Source organism: Oncorhynchus nerka, linkage group LG13 (assembly GCF_034236695.1).
Source record: "Oncorhynchus nerka isolate Pitt River linkage group LG13, Oner_Uvic_2.0, whole genome shotgun sequence".
Taxonomy (NCBI): domain Eukaryota; kingdom Metazoa; phylum Chordata; class Actinopteri; order Salmoniformes; family Salmonidae; genus Oncorhynchus; species Oncorhynchus nerka.
In genome coordinates, this window is record NC_088408.1 from 51,555,729 (window position 1) to 51,580,593 (window position 24,865).

Sequence of the window (24,865 nt, forward strand, 5' to 3'; positions counted from 1 at the left end):
CGTACTATTGTTTGTACAGCTGAACGTCGTACCTTCAGGCGTTTGGAAATTGCTCCCAAGGATGAACCCTTGTGGAGGTCTACAGTTTTTTTTTCTGAGGTCTTGGCTGATTTCTTTTGATTTTCCCATGATGTCAAGAAAAGAGGCACTGAGTTTGAAGGTAGCCCTCGAAATACATCCACAGGTACACCTCCAATTGACTGAAATTATATCAATTAGCCTATCAGAAGCTTCTAAAGCCATGACATCATTTTCTGGAATTTTCCAAGCTGTTTAATGGCACAGTCAACTTAGTGCATGTAAACTTCTGACCCACTGGAATTGTGATACAGTGAAATAATCTGTCTGTAAACAATTGTTGGAAAGATTACTTGTCATGCAAAAAGTAGATGTCCTAACCGACTTGCCAACACTAAAGTTTGTTAACAAGAAATGTATGGAGTGGTTGAAAAACAAGTTTGAATGGCTCCAACCTAAGTGTATGTTAACGTCCGACTTCAACTGTATGTGTCTTGATTCGATGAGGTTCAGGTCATCCACAAAGGCCCAGGAGTTGGATAGCGTATCATCTGATGCACCATTGACATGAGCCACGAATACATTTGGACCAATTGTTGTGCCCTGGGGGAGGCCATAGGAGAGTTATTGGGCCCAGGATAGAGTCTCATGGTATTTTGTCACTTGGCTACGGACGGAATGGAAGTTACAAATCCATGGCATGATCTCTGGTCTGACAGATACTTGCAATGGTGTGATCCACAAGATCAAAGACTTTGTTTTAGTCTGTCAGGATCCATGTGCTGGAAGTGCCTCTGGTGTGTGCTGTTCTGTACAGCAAGTCTGCAATGCTTACAAGGCACTGGGTGGTTCAGCATCCCTTGAGGCAGCCAAACTGTTGGTTGGAGATGGTTATTTTGGGTATCCTGTGTTGCCCATTCAGCAACAAAACCTTCACACATTTTTACCAGAAGAGGAATGAGTGAGAGGGGCCGCAGCTGGTCAAGGCTCAGTAGATTACTTTTTGACAGGGGATCCACTATTGCCTCTTTCCATTGATGTTGAACTACTCCTTCACACAGGGAGGTGTTGAAGATGACTGGATATTTCAACTACAAATTTCCTGATGAATCTGGACCTGGGGCTTTTCTGGTTCGAACGGAGAGTAGTCTCCTGTGCATTTCCTATTGTTCAACAGTAGGGAGTGGCATAGCTGGCAAGAATGCAGGTAGGTCTGACCGGTTTAGTGGTGGTAATGATGTGGTGACCGATGAAAACTTGTCATTTATAGCATTGGCAATGACAGAATGGTTTTCTGGGTTGAACCCGATGGAGATGGTCTTTTTAGTGCTGGTCAGGGATTTAATTTGATGGTACCATGTGGCTGGGATCTCCCTCTTCTTTTTGGGGGTGATTTTGGTGTGGTAGAATGTTGATCTTGCTGCTTTGATTTCATTTTAGAATTACACATGGAATAAAAAAAACATACAGTCAATAATACAGTAGAACAAAAGGAAACAAAAAGTCTATATACAGTGAGTGCAGATGAGGTAAGTTAAGGAAATAAATAGGCCATGGTGGCGAAGTAATTACAATGTAGCAATCTCTGATCTCTCTGGGTTTTGTTCCTCAGTGTGCTGTGAAGGCATGTCTTTTTCACTGAAGGCTTTCTGTCTGCTTTTTAAATCGGCTCTTTGAGTTTAAGTGAAATCCACTCCTTATCCTGTGCATCAGTGGAGGCTGGTGGGAGGAGCTATAGGAGGATGGGCTCATTGTAATGGCTGGAATGGAATGATGGGACGGAGTCAAACATGTGTTTGATGTGTTTGGTACTTTTCTATTCATGCCATTACTGTTAGCCTGTCCTTTTATAGCTCCTACCACCAGTATCCTCTGCTGTGCATGCATCCTAACCACCTGTTTTGGGAAGTAAACTGCAATGATGTGATTCAGGGTGTTATAGAAGTTGTCTGTTTTCTCCTGTGCTCTCCACATTTGTTACTTTCGGACATTTCGGACATTTATGGAGGGAAAACCAATGGAACAGATGGTGACCTTCACGCTGTTGAAAACAGGAATAAATCCAAAACTGAGACTTGAATGCAAAATAAAGATGTTTATTAAAACATCAGGGTGCCTAAAAAAATCCTAGTGCATAATGAAAGGTGAAAACAAAACACAAACATTTCGGCTTCAGGCCATGATCAGTGTAAATCGTCGGCACACGTACTTGAGGCCTCATTTATCAATATTGCATAGAAACTATTCTAAAATACTACTTATGAATAGAATTTGGAATGTTGGTGCACACCGTTTTTATGCACAACGTTAGGAGATTGAGAAATACCAATTGGTCTCAGTGCTCATGCAAGACCTCGGCTATTTGCATTTCAAAATGACTCTAATTAGCCATATATGGTCAAAATCTTCCCTTGAAAGCCCCTGGGGAATATACAATGCCATACCATGAAATACACACCGTTAACCAGAAAAAAGAATACCTTTTTAGAGACTGAAATAGAGGTGCTAGTGTCAGAGATTGAGTACAACCAAAAGGTTTTATTCGCTGAGTTGTGCCTTGACCAGTAAAAATAAAAACATAGAGAGGACCGTTGAACAGGCAGTGGCTCGGTGGTTGTTGTCCTTGATGATCTTTATGGCCTTCCTGTGACATCGGGTGGTGTAGGTGTCCTGGAGGGCAGGTAGTTTGCCCCCGGTGATGCGTTGTGCAGACCTCACTACCCTCTGGAGAGCCTTACGGTTGTGGGCGGAGCAGTTGCCGTACCAGGCGGTGATACAGCCTGACAGGATGCTCTCGATTGTGCATCTGTAGAAGTTTCAGTGCTTTTGGCGACAAGCCGAATTTCTTCAGCCTCCTGAGGTTGAAGAGGCGCTGCTGTGCCTTCTTCACGATGCTGTCTGTGTGGGTGGACCAATTCAGTTTGTCTGTGATGTGTACGTCGAGGAACATAAAACATACTACCCTCTCCACTACTGTCCCATCGATGTGGATAGGGGGGTGCTTCCTCTGCTGTTTCCTGAAGTCCACAATCATCTCCTTTGTTATGTTGACGTTGAGTGTGAGGTTATTTTCCTGACACCACACTCCGAGGGCCCTCACCTCCTCCCTGTAGGCCGTCTCGTCGTTGTTGGTAATCAAGCCTACCACTGTAGTGTCGTCCGCAAACTTGATGATTGAGTTGGAGGCGTGCATGGCCACGCAGTCGTGGGTGAACAGGGAGTACAGGAGAGGGCTCAGAACGTACCCTTGTGGGGCCCCAGTGTTGAGGATCAGCGGGGTGGAGATGTTGTTACCTACCCTCACCACCTGGGGGTGGCCAGTCAGGAAGTCCAGTACCCAGTTGCACATATTGATTGAATATGTCCGTAAACACACCAACCAGCTGGTCTGCGCATGCTCTGAGGGCGCGGCTGGGGATGCCGTCTGGGCCTGCAGCCTTGCGAGGGTTAACACGTTTAAATGTTTTACTCACGTCGGCTGCAGTGAAGGAGAGTCTGCATGTTTTGGTTGTGGGCCGTGTCAGTGGCACTGTATTGTCCTCAAAGCGGGCAAAAAAGTTATTTAGTCTGCCTGGGAGCAAGACATCCTGGTCCGTGACGGGGCTGGTTTTCTTTTTGTAATCTGTGATTGACTGTAGACCCTGCCACATACCTCTTGTGTGTGAGCCGTTGAATTGCGACTCTACTTTGTCTCTATACTGACGCTTAGCTTGTTTGATTGCCTTGCGGAGGGAATAGCTACACTGTTTGTATTCGGTCATGTTTCTGGTCACCTTGCAATGGTTTGCGCTTTCAGTTTCACGCGAATGCTGCCATCATTCCACGGTTTCTGGTTTGGGAATGTTTTAATCGTTGCTATGGGAACGACATATTCAATGCACGTTCTAATGAACTCGCTCACCGAATCAGCGTATTCGTCAATGTTGTTGTTGGACGCAGTGCGGAACATATCCCAGTCCACGTGATGGAAGTAGTCTTGGAGCGTGGAATCAGATTGGTTGGACCAGCGTTGAACAGACCTGAGCGCGGGAGCTTCTTGTTTTAACTTCTGTCTGTAGGCAGGGAGCAACAAAATGTCGCGGTCAGCTTTTCCGAAAGGAGGGCGGGGGAGGGCCTTATATGCGTTGCGGAATTTAGAATAGCAATGATCCAAGGTTTTACCAGCCCTGGTTGCCAATCGATATGCTGATACAATTTAGGGAGTCTTGTTTTCAGATTAGCCTTGTTAAAATCCCCAGCTACAATGAATACAGCCTCAGGATATGTGGTTTCCAGTTTGCAAAGAGTCAAATAAAGTTTGTTCAGAGCCATCGATGTGTCTGCTTGGGGGGGAATATATACGGCTGTGATTATAATCGAAGAGAATTCCCTTGGTAGATAATGCGGTCGACATTTGATTGTGAGGAATTCTAAATCCGGTGAACAGAAGGACTTGAGTTCCTGTATGTTGTTGTGACCACACAACGTCTCGTTAACCATAAGGCATACGCCCCCACCCCTCTTCTTACCAGAAAGATGTTTGTTTCTATCGGCGCGATGCGTGAAGAAACCAGCTGGCTGAACCGATTCCATTAGCATCTCTCGAGTGAGCCATGTTTCCGTGAAGCAAAGAACGTTAGTCTCTGATGTCCCTCTGGAATGCTACCCTTGCTCGGATTTCATCAACCTTGTTGTCAAGAGACTGGACATTGGCGAGAAGTATGCTAGGGAGTGGTACGCGATGTGCCCGTCTCCGGAGCCTGACCAGAAGACCGCTTCGTTTCCCTCTTTTACGACGTCTTTGTTTTGGGTCGCAGGCTGGGTCCTTTCCGTTGTCCTGGGTGAAAGGCAGAACACAGGATCCGCTTCGGAAAAGTCCGATTCCTGGTCGTACTGATGGTGAGTTGATGTTGCTCTTACAATCGGGAAGAACTACTGAATATATGTAATGAAACCTAAGATGACCTGGGGTACCAATGTAAAAAAAAAAAAAACTGCATAGTTTCCTAGGAATGCGAAACGAGGCGGCCATCTCTGTCGGCGCCGGAAGTCTGTATACGCCGGAAATCACTGCCTGGTACGGCAATTGCTCGGCCTCTGACCGCAAGGCACTACAGAGGGTAGTGCGTATGGCCCAGTGCATCACTGCATCGCCGACCAACCAGAGCCCCTGCACATTGGCTAACCGGGCTATCTGTATTGTGTTCCACCAACCCCTCTTACGCTACTCTCTGTTCATCATATATGCATAGTCACTTTAACCATATCTATATAATTGCATATCACATGATCAAGCAAGAAAACACATCAGAAAATCTATAAATCAGTACTGTTGACTAACCCCATTCCGTACAAATTTGCGCAATCGCGGCATTAAAACTAATGGGACTGTAGCAACTGTGTTGGCATCAAAATCTGGGGTGTGAACTAGGCTTCTATCCAAGCGTTGATTGACATGGTAATAGCCCGATAGTATTGGAGAAAAGTTGAAAAAACAGACCCCTCTGACGCTGTACGTTAAATGGTGACGTGTCATGACATAGCGTACAGCACCCATAATGCAACTCATTCTGTGTCGTACAGCCTCTCACCACCAGGTGTAGCACTTCTCTCGCAGATTAAAAACAAGAAAGGGACAGGAACAGGTTAAGGTGGGATACCTAGTCAATTGTACAACTGAATCCGTGGAGGCTGGTGACGTGACAAATTGAGGAGGATGGGAGACCCACGGAGACCACAAAGTGTTTCAAAAATCAAAGACAAATGTATTTTAACCTGAAGCATTTAATAAAGACATTTATAGTACAGCATTATGGGGAATGGGAATGAGAAGGATACTTACAGTGTTGGAAAGGGATCACAGCAGTGATTGAAGGAGGGTATGAGGTGTGAGTTGAGGTGTTCAGAGGCTTGACCAGTGCAGGACTGAATTTTACTGGGAAGACAAAAAACAATAACACAAGACACCACACAGTTAGACAAAAGAGCTAAGAATGAGTTAGTCCAAGCAAGGAGTAAAATCTTTGATGTGTAATAATGTGATTGTGTACAGTACAGTAATGAGAGAAAATTGATAGGGGTACTCACAGTGCGTGGAGGGGAAACATTAAATGTGCCAGTGGATGAGCGGGCATATGAGACATCCTGTCTTCAGTTCATGTCAAGAGAAAGTTGACAATGGGAGTGGAGTAGTCATCACCTCTTAAACATGGAACATGAGGGGACTTATGAAGTTCATAAGGTCAAACAGAGGCTGCACATGTCGCCCACTTGACACATTAAAGTAGCTCAAGAAACATTCCTGAATAAAGCCCTGATCATCTACATACCTGACAAGAACTGTCAACTGCAAGCAGACTGGTGGCACCATAGGTCAAAGAGCGGTTGGGGAAATGTTTACCTCCTGGGGCCTGGAGTTTTCCCTTATCATGTACATACTAGCTCAATTGGGCCGACCAACCAGTGCTCCTGCACATTGGCTAACCGGGCTATCTGCATTGTGTTCCGCCAACCCCTCTTTTACGCTACTGCTACTCTCTGTTCATCATATATGCATAGTCACTTTAACCATATCTATATAATTGCATATCACATGATCAAGCAAGAAAACACATCAGAAAATCCTGAAAAAAACTCCTGGCACAGGGGGTGATGAATCCATTCAAACTGCAGCTACCTTATATTTGTTCTTATAAATTATATTTAGACTAGATCAGGAGGGGGATTTCCTCTACCCAGACAACAACTGATAGACAATAGAACTCACAGGGCTGAGCTTGCGTTATGCATGTTTGCATCATTCTGGACTATTTATTTTTATTTTTTATTTCACCTTTATTTAACCAGGTAGGCAAGTTGAGAACAAGTTCTCATTTACAATTGCGACCTGGCCAAGATAAAGCAAAGCAGTTCGACAGATGCAACGACACAGAGTTACATATGGAGTAAAACAAACATACAGTCAATAATACAGTATAAACAAGTCTATATACAATGTGAGCAAATGAGGTGAGAAGGGAGGTAAAGGCAAAAAAGGCCATGGTGGCAAAGTAAATACAATATAGCAAGTAAAACACTGGAATGGTAGTTTTGCAATGGAAGAATGTGCAAAGTAGAAATAAAAATAATGGGGTGCAAAGGAGCAAAATAAATAAATAAATAAAATACAGTTGGGAAAGAGGTAGTTGTTTGGGCTAAATTATAGGTGGGCTATGTACAGGTGCAGTAATCTGTGAGCTGCTCTGACAGTTGGTGCTTAAAGCTAGTGAGGGAGATAAGTGTTTCCAGTTTCAGAGATTTTTGTAGTTCGTTCCAGTCATTGGCAGCAGAGAACTGGAAGGAGAGGCAGCCAAAGAAAGAATTGGTTTTGGGGGTGACTAGAGAGATATACCTGCTGGAGCGTGTGCTACAGGTGGGAGATGCTATGGTGACCAGCGAGCTGAGATAAGGGGGGACTTTACCTAGCAGGGTCTTGTAGATGACATGGAGCCAGTGGCTCGGTTGAAGAGCATGCATTTAGTTTTATGCAACTGTAGGCCTTATAAAACATTTACACACATCTGTCGTCACAATTATGTTGATTGATTAATTTTGGCTTAAAATCGTATAGGCAGCCTAGCCAACCCAATTTGGAATATTATCAACATTTGATCACATTCACATTTTTTCCTGACACACAAATTAACTATAAATGACCAATTAGTTACCCTGACCAGACGGACTGGGCGCATTGGCTGTATGCAGCTGCTCTTATTAGTAGTCTACAGTTGATCACACAGGAAAGTTGTCTCGTTTTCATTCCATACAGCATGTCAGATTTCTAATGTTTAGTTATAGCCTAGGCTGCTGCAACATTTGTCATGAGTTTTTGCTTGTGTCTGTCCGAAATTATTATGTGTCATCATCTTCAAAATAAATACCGGAGGAAAGTGCAAACGCCTACTTGAGCGCACGCGGGAAAAAAATCCTGCGTCAACCTCTCTCTTTAATCTAACTTTTTTTTTAAATGGATGATGCGATGGAAGCTATCATTTGGAATTGTTTTCAACATCCCAGAGTAGATGTTCAGCATGTAAAGAATCTTAATGTGCAATACAGGCAACTTGATGATAGGCTCTCTGTTAACCAGCTATACACTTGATACCAGTTGGTATTGATACCAGTTGGTATTGATACCAGTTGGTATTGAACACCCTCACCTTTTCATCCTTCTTCATGAAACTGATCTCAGGCAAAGGTCTACCCTTGCTTTTAATTTGCACTTTTCTGTGTACCCCAGATAATGAAAGGGGTTCTTAACACATAGAACCCCCATGATGCTCTGTGTCACAATCCCAATACAATAGGTTAATTATTTGATCCTACATCTATGATTGGATGGACATGTCAGTTCATACTGCAAAAGCTTTGATTGGTTGGAGGACATCCCCCGAAAGTGGTCATAATTACCATGCATGTCTACCAGCCTCCTAGTTTTTGTATTGAAATCAACATAGCCCGAGGAGGATGGAAGCAAGCTGTCCTCCGGCTACACTATGGTGATAGCCCAGACAGTGCTGTTGAAGTTTTAACCAATTATTTTAACCAATTATTTGGTGACCTAGGAATATTGTAATGAAACCACAAGAAGCCGGTCTCGAACCCTCGACCTTCGAGCCCGAGGTCCGGCGTGCTATCGCCTGTGCCGCAAAAGCATGCTCATGCGGCAGAGTAGATTTCCACGCTTATAAACCCAGGGTCGTTTTAATATATTTAGTATAGTTTTATCTAAAAAGGATCACTTTTTTTAATGTTTCACTATTTTTTTTAAATTAAATTTCACTGAGGAGGATGATCCTCCCCTTCCTCCTCTGGGGAGCCTCCACTGAACTGAATGCATTCATTTTTTGCATCATCACTGCAAGCCATCATGACTCTCAAAAGCCGTGACAGCCACTGTTTACTTCTGAAGATAACTTTAGTGCCGCCCTAAAAACCCCATTTCAAATTTGATACAAACCTTCAAATATGTATGGATTGACACATTATATAAACTCTTTATAGTGTTTTATTTACATTTTAGAGGTGATAAACTGTGCGGGGGAAACAGCTTTTTTCACCCGATCTGTCCAATTTATCTCCCCTTTCCGTATCACGCAGTAGATTTCTCGTGACACGGAAAGTTTTGCTTGTTTTTAAAAAGACCTGACAGAGCTCATTGCCTCCTTCAATCATGCAGAGACGGGCAGCATGAATGTCTTGTCATAGATTTTGCTGGAAAGGGGAGAAATTGTGCTTTACAATGGTATTCATATTACAGTTGACCTGGAAGTATTACGTTTTGGGGGCGCTAAAATAAGGCAAATTGTACCTTTTAAATCTTACCAACAAGCCGTAGATTTAGGATCAGTGTTTGAGGCTTATTTCTAGCCCAATTGAGTTCTCAGATTGGTCTCTACGTAAACGCTTCCCAGTGAATTCAGATTGTAATCTGACCGTGGTCATAGTGAGCCATTGATTCAGTAGACATAGGATCTCTGTTACATTGTGTTTAGAGGACAGTAGTGCAGTAGGGTGCTTCAACACTATTTACCAGATAGGGGTCACGATAAAAACCCAGCCCATTCCCTCAACTCTCTTTAGTGTTGTATTCTTCAATTACCATGCTGTGTAGCTGGCTCGACAACAGGACGTTCTTGCTATGCTATTGTAAGGTAAGGCAGATGGTTATGTTCAAAATCCCACTCCTTTTTGTACCCTGTGCTTGGCATGTAATGCCGATGTGAGTGCCTGAGTTGTTGTGACGTTACATTCCTGTAACAACTTGTGGTGAATTAATCATAAACCGCCAATGTGTTGCTTAATAGAGGGGAAAGTGTGTGCTTCTGGTTGACGTGAAATTGAGATTACCACAGGCTGCGTTCAAAATGGCACTATATTCCCTTTTATAGTACACTACTTCCATAGGGCTCTGGTCAAAAGTAGTGCACCATGAAGGGGATCGTGTGCCATTTGGGGCGTAGCCGTAGAGTTTGAATCACATAGTGGTTAGGATTGTTTAATATGATGCCACCCTCAGGATTCCATAGTGATCAAAGTGAGAGTGTTGGAGGTTGTGTTGAGTGTTATTGATGCCCGTGGACACCCGAGAAATCAAATCCATCATTAAAGGTGGTTTATGAAGTATGATATGTGATTACCTTTATTTCCCCCATAAATTGGCATCCAAGAAGAGGCATTCTGTTGATAACTTTACAGACACTGCTCTCTGGTGGCAGATGGTGGAAGTCGACACAGATCTGGGATTGTATGCAGATTAACTTTTATTGTAAAAAGTATTTTGTCTGGAGGCAAAACTGAGCGATTTCCCCAAAATTGGCTATTGTAAAAATGAATGAAAACAAAAATATGCTTTTTGGTCTTAATTTAAGATTAGGGTTAGCAGTGAGGATAGATTTTATGACTTTGTGGCTCTAGTGACCACTACAGAGCTGCCTCCAGAACAATGAAAATGCAAACCTGTAGTGTCTCAGAGTTGGAGTGCTGTTCCCCCTGTCCATTTCTTCACATTCATTATGATCTAAAAGGGAAAACCTATTCTAGATCAGCACTCCTACTCTAAGACGTTTTTTGAAAACAGGCCCTGGATACTTAACTGAGTTACTTAGACAGTCAGATATGGGTTGTAAAATCCATGCCTTCACAAATATGATAATATATTTTCAGATGTTTGGATGTACTTCCATGATGTCCTCCTGGTGAAATATTCCCAGCAGCTGAATGGGGTCAATGTTGTCAGTGGACCTATCTTTGACCAGCACTACGATGGACACTTTGATGCTCCCAAAGTTATCACACTGTAAGTGGTCATCAACAATGAGTTTCTTTGTGGGTGTGTTTAAAAAAATTCTCAGTAATCTATTACATGTATTTATTTCAGATTGACATTTAACTCATTTAGCAGGGGATACAATGCTATAACACAGTATTGACCATGGCCTATTCGCCTCTCTAATTGTATCTCTCTCTATCCTGCAGACACGAGGCTCCCATCCCCACTCACTTCTATGTGATCCTGACCAGCTGTAGGAACTCGTCCTTCTTCCCTGCTGACTGCCAGGGTCGTCTGGAGACCACATCCTTCATCCTCCCCCATAGACCTGACCACACTGAGACCTGTGCTGTGAGTCACATCGGCTGTCTGTCTAGCTGTCCTCTTATTGTTTCTTATAGGGTCACCTGGAATCCTTTTGAGAAAATCTAATGTGATTAGAACCGGGTCAAATAGATGCTGTATGTTTAACAGTGTTGCTTCCATCTCTCTCGTCGCCCCAATCTGGGCTTGAACCAGGGACCCTCTGAACACATTGAAAACTGCCTCTCATGAAGCATCGTTAACTATAGCGCTAAAAAAGCAGCGGTCGTTGCAGAGCAAGGGAAATGACTACTTCACGGTCTGAGCGAATGACTCATCGATTGAAATGCTACTAGTGCGCACCGCTAACTAGCTAGCCATTTCACAGCAGTTGCAAATTTAAAATACTTTTAAATACCACTTGATTTAGTTTGTCCTGTACAATGCAACCAATGAAATAGTCCCAGAAGTGCATATTCCGAACTTAAACATGTGCACCTCAATTAAGGTATTTGAAAGTATATGTGTATTTGAGAGTTCGAGAGGGAATGTTTGCAAAGATGCTTATAATCTATGAATATTATTACAGTGAATAAGCCCTCCTCTCCCTGTCTCCTCAGAATGGCTCAGACTTCCAGTGGGTTCAGAAGTGGGCCGAGTTCCACGCTTCCCGGGTCCGAGACGTAGAGCTCCTTACTGGACTCAGCTTCTACCACGACAGGATATCAGTGGAGGAAACACTACAGCTCAAGACATTTTTACAGACTTTCTAAGATCCCACGAAGTCACGTCAGGAGGGTTTTTGTACTATTGGTACTATCATTTTAGTATTGGTCCTTATTACACAAGTTTGAAGGTAAAACATTTTGGGCTAAATGTGTAGGTCTGGATCCCATGAAACAAAAAGGTGTAATCCTTATATTTAAGTGCATAAAAAGGAGTAAAGAGTTCTGTTTAAGTCAGAAACCGCCTGAAAGACATTTGGCCTTCAATCCCTAAAACTAGCAACATTAAACATACATAAAGACTTTGTGTGGAAAAAGAAAGATGCCATGTTATGAGTCTAATATAATAGACCTTTGTCAGTTTAGACTTTACCAGAACATTGTACCAAAAAGTAATGTACTGCTCTGCTGAATCCCAAACGCCACTTGTTCATCCCAGGGAAAAGAGAGGGGAATAGTCTTCGAAAACAGTTTTTCATGCCATAGGATTTTATATGACAAAGTGATTATAATAGCTGGGACATTTTCAGGAAATCTCGGACAATCTGGAATGGAAACGTTAGTATCGGCCATTTGCAGAAGGACTGACACACTGCCATAATTTTTTTACTCTTGAGGTGTGATTTGGGGAGTTGGCTGAAAGACATGGCATTTAAGCCAAAATGAGAATTTAGTGAAAAGAAAAAGTGTTTGTTCTACGAGAACAAACAACAGAAAATGTTTATGCTCGCACTTGCCAAATGTTGTCATTGTATGTTTGACTTGATTATAGTTTTTGTTAATATTGATGTTTTTTATTGCTCTGTAACTGTAAATGTAAAGTGAAGTTTGTCGGCAACTGGGATTAAATTATTGATAGAACTAGTGTTTTCCAATGTGTTTGTGTTTGTATGTGCTTGTACAGTATATGCATGTGCTTTGTGTCATGACAGAAACTGAAAGTATTACCAAAATAAGCATGACTCTAAAAAATACATACACAATAAAACATCTAGATACAGTACATAAAATCCAATGTTGTTAACGAACATTCCATTCGGGGGCAACACTGTCACAGGGAAAATCTCTTACTGTTAGTTGGTCTTCTACTGACATTCAGAATTGGAAGATTTCAACCACTTTTTCAGAAGTGTGTCTACTAATTCATCCACCACAAGCAACTGACAAGTCAAGGGCACTGTGACATGGGTTAACTTAGGTTAACACCTCCCTTATTGTCCAATTAAGTGGCAACGAAGATTGAATTTCTCACACACCTGCCGGGAATGACAGTGGTACACAGTTCCCTACAACGAATGGGCAGGAATGACCTTGGAGACTCAGTGTCATTTTACACAGCAAGACAACAAAACATCTCACAATGGGATTCCAACAGCACTGGGTCATTTGACAAACATGTCTGCCACTGCTACACTCAAACTGGCACTCAAAGGAAATAAAAGAAAGAAGAAATTGCACACTCGTCCACTTAAAAAAAAAAAACGAATTCAGCTCTGTAAGGCTGCAGTTGTGTGACAGCAGGAAGGAAGGAAGCAGAAAGTGACGTTTTTTTTCCACTGTTGCCTTGATTGCCTCTTCATAAGAATCTGTCTCTCTCAGGGTGACCACTCATAAAGACAACGCTGCACTGAGGTAAGACCCTGTCTTCATCTGACTCACTTTCTGGGGGAGATGCTGTTTTAGGAGGACACGGTTCATGCAGCTGGTAACTGTTCTTCAGTAAGTGCCACCATTGATTTTCATTGTTAGATTATTATTATTGTTCGATTATAATTTTATGGATAAAATAAAGAAACTAGCGTATTCCTTGAGGTGAACTCCTCAGCTTGGTAATCTGCTTAAACTTTGCTGTGTGATGATTAGGAGTCAATCCTTCCAGTGGCATCCACAGTTTAGGCCTATTGATTGACTGTCATTCCTGTGTATTTTGTTACTGTAATGTGTAGTAGTACGCTAAAGAGGTACATGACCTACAGTATCTTAAAGGGCAAGGATTTGTCTTACTGGCTGTGAGCATTGTTTGACATTTAATTTTATTCTCAATCTGGTGCAAAGCAATGCATAGATTTCTATTGTGCTTGTTAAATGTGATATCACTTTGTGTTGTCAAAGTCACACCATTAAATATCTCCATTGTCCTACTAAACACTTTAAGCATGCTAGCGATCAATAATTTCAATGGGGGAAAGGATTGACTATTTTATTGAATGGTAGGTTACTATTAGGTATCAGATGTTTCCATTTTCTAGCGTACACAGAGATCAATGGCCATAGTTCTGTATGAGTGTTGAGTGAATGTTATCATTGTAAATGTATGTGGAAATATGGGGGTTATCTGCGAAGCTCACAAAGGACGCTGCAGCGGAAAGCTGACCAGAACTGCCTCAGCTGACCAGACAGGTCAAACAGTCACAACACAGTCACAAACCTCTGTGTTTGGATTGTGTGACCAGACAATAGGTACAGACTTTGAGATCAAAGAGCTTTCAATGGTGATGAGGCAATGGTTAACTAAGGGTCAGACAGAGACAGACTATACTGCGCTAGGAGCTCCTCTTGTGTGAGGAACAGTGTTGGGGTCAATTCCATTTCCCCAGTGGGAAATTAGTAAATTGAAAAGGAATTTCCCCCAACCCTGGGTGAGAAATGCAACCTATTCCGAGGATCTTTATTTGGTATCTGTGATGATCTGTGAATATGCAGAAAGGGTGGAGTCCTCTGTTGCTATGTACATCTCTTTGGCAGAGTTGAGTGGTGCCTGTATTGGTTAGTAGCAAGCTAACTCAGGGCTTCCAGGAAACATCTATCTGCTAGGGAAATGTGTCAGAGGGCCCCATGTGAGTTTAGTGCAGTTCTCACAGCAGACAGACAGACAGACAGACAGACAGACACACACAGAGTCAGTTGTACCCTTACTGTCACTACTGTGGTGGTATGCGATCGGGTCACTGTCACTTCTGGGAAGTCATCATCCCTGTTTAACCACACTTAAGCTGAATCATGGTGGTCTAACTTGTGCTTGTATTCATGAAATGAGTGCATTTCACCATGACAGTTGACATGTAAGTCAGAAACTGACTGACATTTGCCATTCAAATTTAGCACTGCCAATGGCATTGAAGTCAGACTAAAGCAGGGGCTCCCAAGTTTTCTTTGCCCTCGACCCCATTTTGAAATCAGAAAATTATTGCCTCCCCGACCATGTGAAAAAGTATGTAATTAACAGACAGTTTACTTTTTTACTTGTGTCTATGGCGGTCAATTGAAAACATTCTAACAGTACTTCTGATCGTCTTCTCAACTCAGCATCACATACGTTTATTGTGGGGCTATGACAGTCAATTGCAAATGAGTCTGACATAATGTCTCTTACCACCACCAATGAGATGGTGGGTGTGCTTGATGCATGTCAAGTCAGAACTTCACAAAGTTAGGGGACGTGGTCGACAGCGTATCTCTGCAGTCACATCCGGCCTTGGATCGATATTTAGTTTTAATGTAGACAAGAGCACAGAATCCAGCTTCACACAGATATGAGCTGGCGAAGTGTAGCCTACCATGAGTTTGATGTTGCTTTCAAGACAATTGGGAATTCTGAGAAATATGAGGTCAAATCATGGCTTTTAGTGATCTTTAGGTCGGAAAGGCAGAGCTCTAGAAACAGGCCAGAGTTCCCGAATTGGAATTCTGAGTTGGATGACCTTTCAAAACAACAACATAACATAAACACTTCAAACAGCCTACCCGACCGCTCGGAGACGTCCGCATGGTCCTAAACTACACCGTTGCCTCGTTTTGTATCACATTCCAATGATACAATTGGGGGGGACAAAAATGCAATTTCAGAATGTGTGGGGGGCCCATGTCCCCAGTGAAAGTTGTGCCCCTGGTTTTAACCATATCAATTGCAGCAGTGATATCAAAGTCTCTGCAAGAGTGTGTGGTTTCATAGCGTAGCAGGCATAGCCATTCACCGTGGGAATGATTCAAGAGCAACTGGCAAGTACGGCCTTTTCCCATGATCTAAAGGCACTCCCTGGTTGAATTGTATCTTTTAGATTTGAACCATTTTCATTTAGACTTTTAAGGTTAACCACATTACAATGATTCTGAGATACAACGATGATATTATTAAGAGAATGCCAAGAGTGTGCAAAACTGTCAAGGCAAATGGTGGCTACTTTGAAGAATAAAAAAAAATCTCAAATTTGTTTAACACTCTTTTGGTAACTGCACGATTCCATATGTGTTATTTCAAAGTTTTGATTTCTTCACTATTATTCTACAAATTTGTGGCAAAATGGCTTAAAGGACAACAAAGTCAAGGTATTGGAGTGGCCATCACAAAGCTCTGACCTCAATCCCGTAGAAAATGTGTGGGCAAAACTGGAAAAGCATGTGTGAGCAAGGAGGCCAACAAACCTGATTCAGTTACACCAGCTCTGTCACGAGGAATGGGCCAAAAATCACCCAACTTATTGTAGGAAGCTTGTGGAAGGCTACAAAAAACGTTTGACCTGAGTTAAACAATTTAAAAGCAATGCTACCAAATACTAATTGAGTGTATGTAAACTTCTGACCCACTGGGAATGTGATGAAAGAAATAAAATCTATCTTTAGCATTTCATATTTTTTAAATAAAGTGGTGATCCTAACTGACCTAAGACAGGGAATTTTTCTTAGGATTAAATGTCAGGAATTGTGAAAAACTGAATTTGGATGTATTTGGCTAAGGTGTATGTAGTTATATATAGTTATATATAGTGCATTCAGAAAGTGCATTTCAGACCCCTTCACTTTTTCCACATTTTGTTACTTTACAGCCTTATTCTAAAATGGATTATATAACTTTTCCCTCATCAATCTACGCACAATACCCCATAATGACAAAGTGAAAACAAGTGTTTTGAAATGTTTGCAAATGTATTAAAAAACAGAAATACCTTATTTACATAACTATTCAGAACTTCTGCTATGAGACTCGAAATTGAGCTCTGGTGTATCCTGTTCCATTAATCATCCTTTATATGCTGCTACAACTTGATTGGAGTCCACCTGTGGCATATTCAATTGATTGGACATGATTTGGAAAGGCACACACCAGTGCATGTCAGAGCAAAATCAAAGCCATGCGGTCGGAAGAATTGGCCGCACAGATCTGGGGAAGGGTACCAACACATTTCTACAGCATTGAAGGTCCCCAAGAGCACAGTGGCCTCCATCATTCTTAAATGGAATCATTTCTTAAATGGAATCATCTAGAGCTGGTCACCCGGCCAAACTGAGCAATCAGGGGAGAAGGGCCTTGGTCAGGGTGGTGACCAAGAACCCAATGGTCACTCTGACAGAGCTCCAGAGTACCTCTGTGGAGATGGGAAAACCTTCCAGAAGGACAACCATCTCTGCAGCACTCCACCAATCAGTTCCTTTATGGTAGAGTGGCCAGACGGAGGCTACTCCTTAGTAAAAGGCACATGACAGCCCTCTTGGAGTTTGTCAAAAGGCACCTAGAGGTCTTTTAGATGATAGAAACAAGGTCTGATGAAACCAAGATTGAACTCTTTGGCCTGAATGCTATGTGTAACGTCTGGAGGAAACCCGGCACGGCTCATCACCTGGCCAATACCATCCCTACAGTTGAAGGATGGTGGTGGCAGCATCATGCTGTTGGGAGGTTTTTCAGCGGCATGGACTGGGAGACTAGTCAGGATCGAGGGAAAGATGAACGGAGCAAAGTACATCATGATCCTTGATGAAAACCTGCTCAACAGTGCTCAGGGCCTCAGACTGGGCGAAGGGTCATTGTTCCAACTATTTTTTTTCCACCTTTATTTAACCAGGTAGGCAAGTTGAGAACAAGTTCTCATTTACAATTGTGACCTGGCCAAGATAAAGCAAAGCAGTTCAACACATACAACGACACAGAGTTACACATGGAGTAAAACAAACATACAGTCAATAATACAGTAGAAACAAGTCTATATACGATGTGAGCAAATGAGGCGAGATAAGGGAGGTAAAGGCAAAAGAAGGCAAAAAAAGGCCATGGTGGCAAAGTAAATACAATATAGCAAGTAAAACACTGGAATGGTAGATTTGCAATGGAAGAATGTGCAAAGTAGAAATAAAAATAATGGGGTGCAAAGGAGCTAAATTAATTCAATAATTTTGCACACCCAATTTTTCAGTTTTTGATTTGTTAAAAAAGTTTGAAATATCCAATAAATGTCGTTCCACTTCATGATTGTGTCCCACTTGTTGTTGATTCTTCACAAAAAAATACAGTTTTATATATCTTTATGTTTGAAGCCTGAAATGTGGCAAAAGGTCGCAAAGTTCAAGGGGGCCGAATACTTTCGCAAGGCACTGTATCTGCTGGAGCGTGTGCTACAGGTGGGAGATGCTATGGTGACCAGCGAGCTGAGATAAGGGGGACTTTACCTAGCAGGGTCTTGTAGATGACATGGAGCCAGTGGGTTTGGCGACGAGTATGAAGCGAGGGCCAGCCAACGAGAGCGTACAGGTCGCAATGGTGGGTAGTATAAGGGGCTTTGGTGACAAAACGGATTGCACTGTGATAGACTGCATCCAATTTGTTGAGTAGGGTATTGGAGGCTATTTTGTAAATGATGAGGATTGGTAGGATGGTCAGTTTTACACGGGTATGTTTGGCAGCATGAGTGAAGGATGTTTTGTTGCGAAATAGGAAGCCAATTCTAGATTTAACTTTGGATTGTTCAAATCCCCGAGCTGACAAGGTACAAATCTGTCGTTCTGCCCCTAAACAGGCAGTTAACCCACTGTTTCTAGGCCGTCATTGAAAATAAGAATTTATTCTTAACTGACTTGCCTAGTTAAATAAAGGTAAAAAATTCAAATAAATTGTCTTGAAACATTTAAATAATGCTCAATCATTAAACATGATTTGATAGAAGAAAACAAAGCTGCTACTGGTTTGTTACACACTCTCTGCTACAGACTTTAAAGGCCTATTTGACCACTGATGGACAAAGTGCAGCCTGCCTTTAAAAGCATATACGATTGATAACTAGTCAGTCTCCTGTTCACTCCCTCTCTGAGACATAAGGATAAAGCTTCCCAAATGGAACCCTATTCCCTATACAGTGCACTTATTTTGAATAGGGCCCATATGGCTCTGTGAACAAGTGAACAATGCAGGGAATAGGGTGCCATTTGGGACATAAAGACACTGCTGCTTCCCCTTTGGGCCCTAATCACATTTGACACGTTGTTTAGAGTGGCCCTCTGCTGCCCTGGAAAATGGCAGAGACAGACCTTTATCTACCAACACAGGGTGGCATCCAGTCACTGATAAGCTCTTTCCCCCTTTCTCTCCATACTTCACATCCCCACTTCCAAACAAAAATATACTCGCTCTGAGAAAATAAAATAGATGCATCGGTCATTAATAATGCAGCGGTTGGCATTTGGTTGACGTGTGTGAGTGTGTGTGTGTGTGTGGTCCTGCTTTGGGCTGCCTTCAATGAAGCATTGCTACAGTACTGTAACAGCGGTAGGCAGCTTGCTGTGAGAGGAGCGTTCTGGGCCCTGTGGCCGGACCAAATGTGATTTACTATTCTGAGCAAAGCACTGTGACTTTGACGTCGTAGGAGGAAATGAATGGACAGGAGTCGGGAGGAAGGGCGAGATACGTTCAATTGGTTATCAAATGAGTCTGATACTGTAGCACTTTCTATGCACAGCATCTAATTCTAAAGTATATCATATGACATTGTATTTGTTGGTATTTCATTGTTCTGCCTTAGTGAGTGGGCCGTTATTGGGAGGACTACAATGACTGACTGACTGGTTGCTCTTTTCTTGTCCTAGTGAGCAAAGTGTACATCAGTCATCGGACTTTGAGAAGAGGATCCCTGCAACTATAGGTCAAAGCTTACGCTCCCTGTCTGTCACTCTTTAGATGGGTGCAACACTATGGAGGGGCTAGAGAGCAGCACGTAAGAGGTTGGCCGGGTCACCGGAGCAGAAACATTGAGGACCAATCCATATTGAGGTCTGTGATGCGAAGCGGAGAGAGCTTCTGTGAATATCGTGACGGAAGATGGGATGTCTTTGACTGTGCAGCGAAATGAACATGACCTTCATTCTGCCCTGAGTCTAGTAACAAGTGAATACTTTGTCCAGCTTGTAGAAGCATCCGGTACCTAATAGAAAGAAACAGAAGGTGGAACAAAGGGAGGACAGAGAAGGAGAGACTGGAGAGGTAGAGTGTGGACGAGAGAAGAAGAAAAAGAAGAAGAGTACAGAGTGGAAGTGAGAGAGAGAAAGAGACCCATTTTTCAAGATGGATCTGAGTCTGCTCAAGGCTCTGGAACGAGAGAAGGTTCTAGAGGTTCTTCAGAGGGACAGACTTCTGCGCAGCACGGAGGAGGACAGGATCAGGTAAACAATATTATTCACATTGCTTAAGCCAAGTGTTTCACATTTACTGCATGAACACTGTACAACAACTCCTCTTTGAGGGGTTTTCAGGATCTGTGGAGACTGTGACAATAACAGTGATGCCCCTTGTTTTATGGTTTATTAGAAATTATGAGGCAGTCAATCTGAATGAATGCAGCGAAGCAGCTACTTCAACAATGTACAGAAAATACGGATGTAAAGAGGACTGTAAGTACAGTTGTTAAAGCACTGCCGTCGCTACTGTAACTCCACCTGCCACCATCTGCTTTTACAGGAGGCTGAAGATAGAACTACAGGACATCCGGAGGAAAGGTGCAAAGAGTTTTGCCCGGCAATACAGCGAGAGGACGTGCGCCCGTTGTCAGAGGCCACTGGGCAAGTTCTGGAACTCGGGCGCTGTGTGCCGAGGCTGCAGTCACCGCATCTGCAACAAGTGCCGCGTGGGCGTGTCCATGCTGGACTGGAAGTGCACCGTCTGCCACGCCTACAGGTAGGACGCATGTCAATGCCATAACATAGATGTCCTGTCAGCGCCGTAACATATACTTTTATGTTGTTACTATAACATATACCTTTATGTTAGTGCAATAACATACACTGTCGTGCCAGTGCCATAACATAGAAGTCAGCACTATAACCGTGGTTGACTGTGATATTGACTAACATTTTTATTGTTGTAATCCTCTAATCCTTATCAATGATTAAGGCGTTTTAACTTATTAAGAGAATTAACTGACAAAAGGTACAGTATTTCCTTTGTAGTCTAAACAAAGATTAATTAATCTAAAATCCACTTCTCAGAGAGGTGAAGTTCAGGTCTGGGGAGTGGTTTGTAGAAGAGAGGGCCAAGAAATTTCCACCTGATGCAGGTTTGTTTCCTATGCTCCTCACGTGCCCCACTCACTCCTAATTAATATGCATAATTCACTTGTAAATAATATGCCTTATATATTTAAAAAAAATACAGCTATACAATACTTGTTAAATAATACCTCATACAGGAATATATATTTTCAGTTGTTTGCTTGGTGATCTTCTACATCAGCTGACTTTGACTAAATAATGCATTGTTGCTTCTCTGCTACGACATTGCCTGGGAGAGTGGGAGAAAGTCCATAACAGCAATATTAAATTGTGCGTGTACTCAGTGCTGTTTCTAGACATATGCAACATACAGTGCCTTCGGAAAGTATTCACACCCTTAGACTTTTTCCACATTGTGTTGTGTTACAGCCTGAATTTAAAATGTATTAAATTGCGTTTTTTTTTTTGTCACTGGCCTACCCCATAAAGTCAAAGAGGAATTTGTCGTGGTAATTTCCTGTTTTACTAAATGAGGAGAGTTTGTTCAATTCTGACTTCTCCCTTTCTGATATTCTGCATATTACCAGACATATAAAAGACAAGCCTGACCTCTCTCCTCTCTGGGCCCCAAGTGACTTTTCCCACATAAGCATATTTATGAAAGTAGATAAAACATCTTATTTATCAATGTTACCTAACTAATTCTGATTCAGCTACGACAAATGATGTTTTTCTGAATTTGTACAAATTTATGAAAAAAGTGCTTAAAAGTCACATAATAAGTTGAATGGACTCACTCGGTGTGCAACAATAGTGTATTACATGATTTTTTTGAATGACTACCTCATCTCTGTACCCCACACATACAATTATTTGTTAGGTCCCTTAGTCGAGCAGTGAATTTCAAACACAGTTTCAACCACAAAGGTCAGGGAGTTTTCCAATGCAAAGAAGGGCACCTATTAGTAGATGGGTACAAATAGAAAAACAGACATAGAATATCCCTTTGAGCATGAAGAATTTTTAATTACTCTTTGGATGGTGTCTCAATACACCCAGTCACTACAAAGGAAACCGCTCAGGGATTTCAGCATGAGGCATGGTGACTTTAAAACAGTTATAGAGTTGAATGACTGTGATGGGAGGAAATTTAGGATGGATCAACAACACTGTAGTTTCCACATTACTAACCTAATTGACAGAGTGAAAAGAAGGAAGCCTGTACAGAATAAAACATATTCCAAAGCATGCATCCTGTTTGCAAGAAGGCACTAAAGTAATACATTTTTAAAAATGTGGCAAAGCAATACACTTTTTGTCTTGAATACAAAGCGTTGCTAGCTGCTTATCAAGTTTGCTGGGTTTTCTTGAGGGCCTGAACGCATACCGCGGCGCGGTCTGGAACTGCAAGGATTAATAGCGTAACCTACGTTGCTACCATGACAATGACCAAAACCCGTGGGAGTACTGTTGAAGACAATGGTGTCTATCTATCACATGTGAAGGATCTTTTAAACACAAGCAGTTGTTACAACAACAAGAAAATAGCTTGAAGTGTTGTGTCCAAATACTGGTGTCAACTAGTAAACTAATAAAAGAATGGATGACATGACAAAGAGGTCCAAGACCTGAAGAACAGTTTGCAGTTCCTCCATGGTCAGCTCGATGAGTTTAAACAGAATAGCAAGATTACAACAGTCTGTAAGTCATTGAGAGAGGATATCAGTTCTGTATGTGAATCCATGATAACAATGACGGAGAAATCAGATTATGTCGAGGGACAATCAAGTTGGAACAATGGTGTTGAGGACGGAATTGCAGAATCTCCACATGAGACCTGGACAGAGTCTGAGGACAAAGTGAGGGAAATGATCTTGGAGAAACTGAAGATGGACCACAGGAAGATTTAGGTGCAGATTCTTGAAATCAATAACTTGTTAACATCAGACAACATTAATATATTAGCCATTTCTCACTTAGATAATTCATTTGATGTTACAGAGACGAGGGGGCAGTATTTTGATGTTTGGATGAAAAACGTACCCAAATAAAACTGCCTATTTCTCAGGCCCAGAGGCTACAATATGCATATAATTGGCAGATTAGGATAGAAAACACTCTAAAGTTTCCCAAACTGTCAAAATATTGTCTGTGAGTATAACAGAACTGATATTGCAGGCGAAAACCTGAGGAAAATCCAACCCGGACGTGCTGTTTTTCTGAAATACTCTCATACCCTGCCTTCGCTCCATTTAAAAGGATATCAAACAGATTCCTTTCCCTATGGCTTCCACATGGTGTGAACAGTCTTTAGACATAGTTTCAGGCTTTTCTTCTGAAAAATGAGCGAGAATGATCACATTGTGTCAGTGGATAGCTGGGTGTCCTTAGATTTTTGCATGCGCTAGCAGCTTGGAGCAGACCTTTTCTCTCTCTCTCTCCTATTGAAAAAGCTACCGTCCGGTTGAAATATTATCAATTATTTATTGTAAAAACAACCTGAGGATTGATTATAAAAAAACGTTTGACATGTTTCTACGAACTTTACGGATACTATTTGGAATTTTCATCTGCCCGTCGTGACCTGCACAAGCCTGTGGATTACTCAACAAAACGCGCCAACCAAATGGAGGTTTTTGGATATAAAAATAATCTTTATCGAACAAAACGAACATTTATTGTGTAACTGGGAGTCTCGTGAGTGCAAACATCCGAAGATCATCAAAGATAAGCGATTCATTTGATTGCTTTTCTGACTTTTGTGACCAATCTACTTTGCTGCTGGCTGTTTGTAATGTTTTGTCTGCTGAGAGAGCTGTCCTAACATAAACGCTTGGTTTGCTTTCGCTGTAAAGCTGTTTTGAAATCTGACAAGCCAGGTGGATTAACAACAAGCTAAACTGTGTTTTGCTATATTGCACTTGTGATTTCATGAAAATTAAATATTTTTAGTAATTTAATTTAAATTTGGCGCTCTGCAATTCAGCGGATGTTGATGAAAATGATCCCGCTAAAGGGATCGGTGAGCCAAGAAGTTAACTTAAAATAAGAAACTGTATTAGGAAGCTGAGATCAATTATATAAAGAATGATGGGAAAAACTTGGAGTACTTTCAATGAAATTCGGTTCAGAAAGATGAAATCAGATGGGATATTCATCACAAAACCATTTCATGTTGCCAATTATTTTGGGTAATCTTAGGCAGGAAATGCCAACAACGAATCATACTCATGCATAAAAAAACAAATAATGAAAGAAAAGCATTGTAAGTTTGATTTTTGTAGTTAGTGTGGAGAGGTGGAAAAATTATTGTTATTGATCAATAATGAGAAACCTCCTGGCATTGACAACATAGATGGAAAGCTACTGAGGATGGTAGGAGTGTCTACAGAGTCAGCTATCTGTCAAATCTTTAATCTGAGCCTAGAGGTTTAAAAAAATTGTCCTCAGGCCTGGAGGGAAGCCAAAGTCATTCCACTACCCAGGAGTAGTTAAGCTACCTTTACTGGTTCTAACAGCAGACCTATCAGCTTGCTGCCAGCTCTTAGCAAACTGTTGGAAAAATTGGAAATGCTATTTCTCTGTAAACAAATTAAAAACAGACTTTCAGCATGCTTAAAACTTCTTATGGCTTGAATCCCGCTAACGGGATCAATATGACAACAGCCAGTGAAAGTGCAGGGCGCCAAATTGAAAAAAACAGAAATCTCATAATTAAAATTCCTCAAACATAGAAATATTTTACACCATTTTAAAGATACACTTCTTGTGACTAGGGGGC

At 41.9% G+C, this 24,865-nt stretch overlaps 2 protein-coding genes across 4 annotated transcripts in view; both read left to right on the forward strand.

Moving 5' to 3' along the window:
• The window catches only part of LOC115139663 (ectonucleotide pyrophosphatase/phosphodiesterase family member 1-like), a 66,222-nt gene extending 53,526 nt beyond the window's left edge, over nucleotides 1-12,696 (forward strand). For 2 of the 3 annotated variants that reach the window (XM_029677287.2, XM_029677289.2), the window contains exons 23-25: nucleotides 10,702-10,834; nucleotides 11,014-11,158; nucleotides 11,731-12,696. In XM_029677287.2, coding sequence (XP_029533147.2) covers nucleotides 10,702-10,834; nucleotides 11,014-11,158; nucleotides 11,731-11,883 — 431 coding nt within the window. In that variant the 3' untranslated portion in view covers nucleotides 11,884-12,696. Of the gene's footprint in view, nucleotides 1-1,079; nucleotides 1,173-10,701; nucleotides 10,835-11,013; nucleotides 11,159-11,730 lie in introns of those variants that run through there. The other variant, XM_065026469.1, reaches the window with a different exon arrangement.
• An 87-nt stretch (nucleotides 12,697-12,783) lies between these two features.
• Nucleotides 12,784-24,865, forward strand: part of LOC115139665 (synaptotagmin-like protein 3) — a 28,196-nt gene continuing 16,114 nt past the window's right edge. Inside the window, exons 1-4 of the mRNA XM_029677293.2 lie at nucleotides 12,784-13,554; nucleotides 19,687-20,259; nucleotides 20,555-20,770; nucleotides 21,082-21,149. Of these exons, the coding sequence (XP_029533153.1) occupies nucleotides 20,162-20,259; nucleotides 20,555-20,770; nucleotides 21,082-21,149 (382 nt within the window). The 5' untranslated portion in view covers nucleotides 12,784-13,554; nucleotides 19,687-20,161. The remainder of the gene's footprint in view (nucleotides 13,555-19,686; nucleotides 20,260-20,554; nucleotides 20,771-21,081; nucleotides 21,150-24,865) is intronic.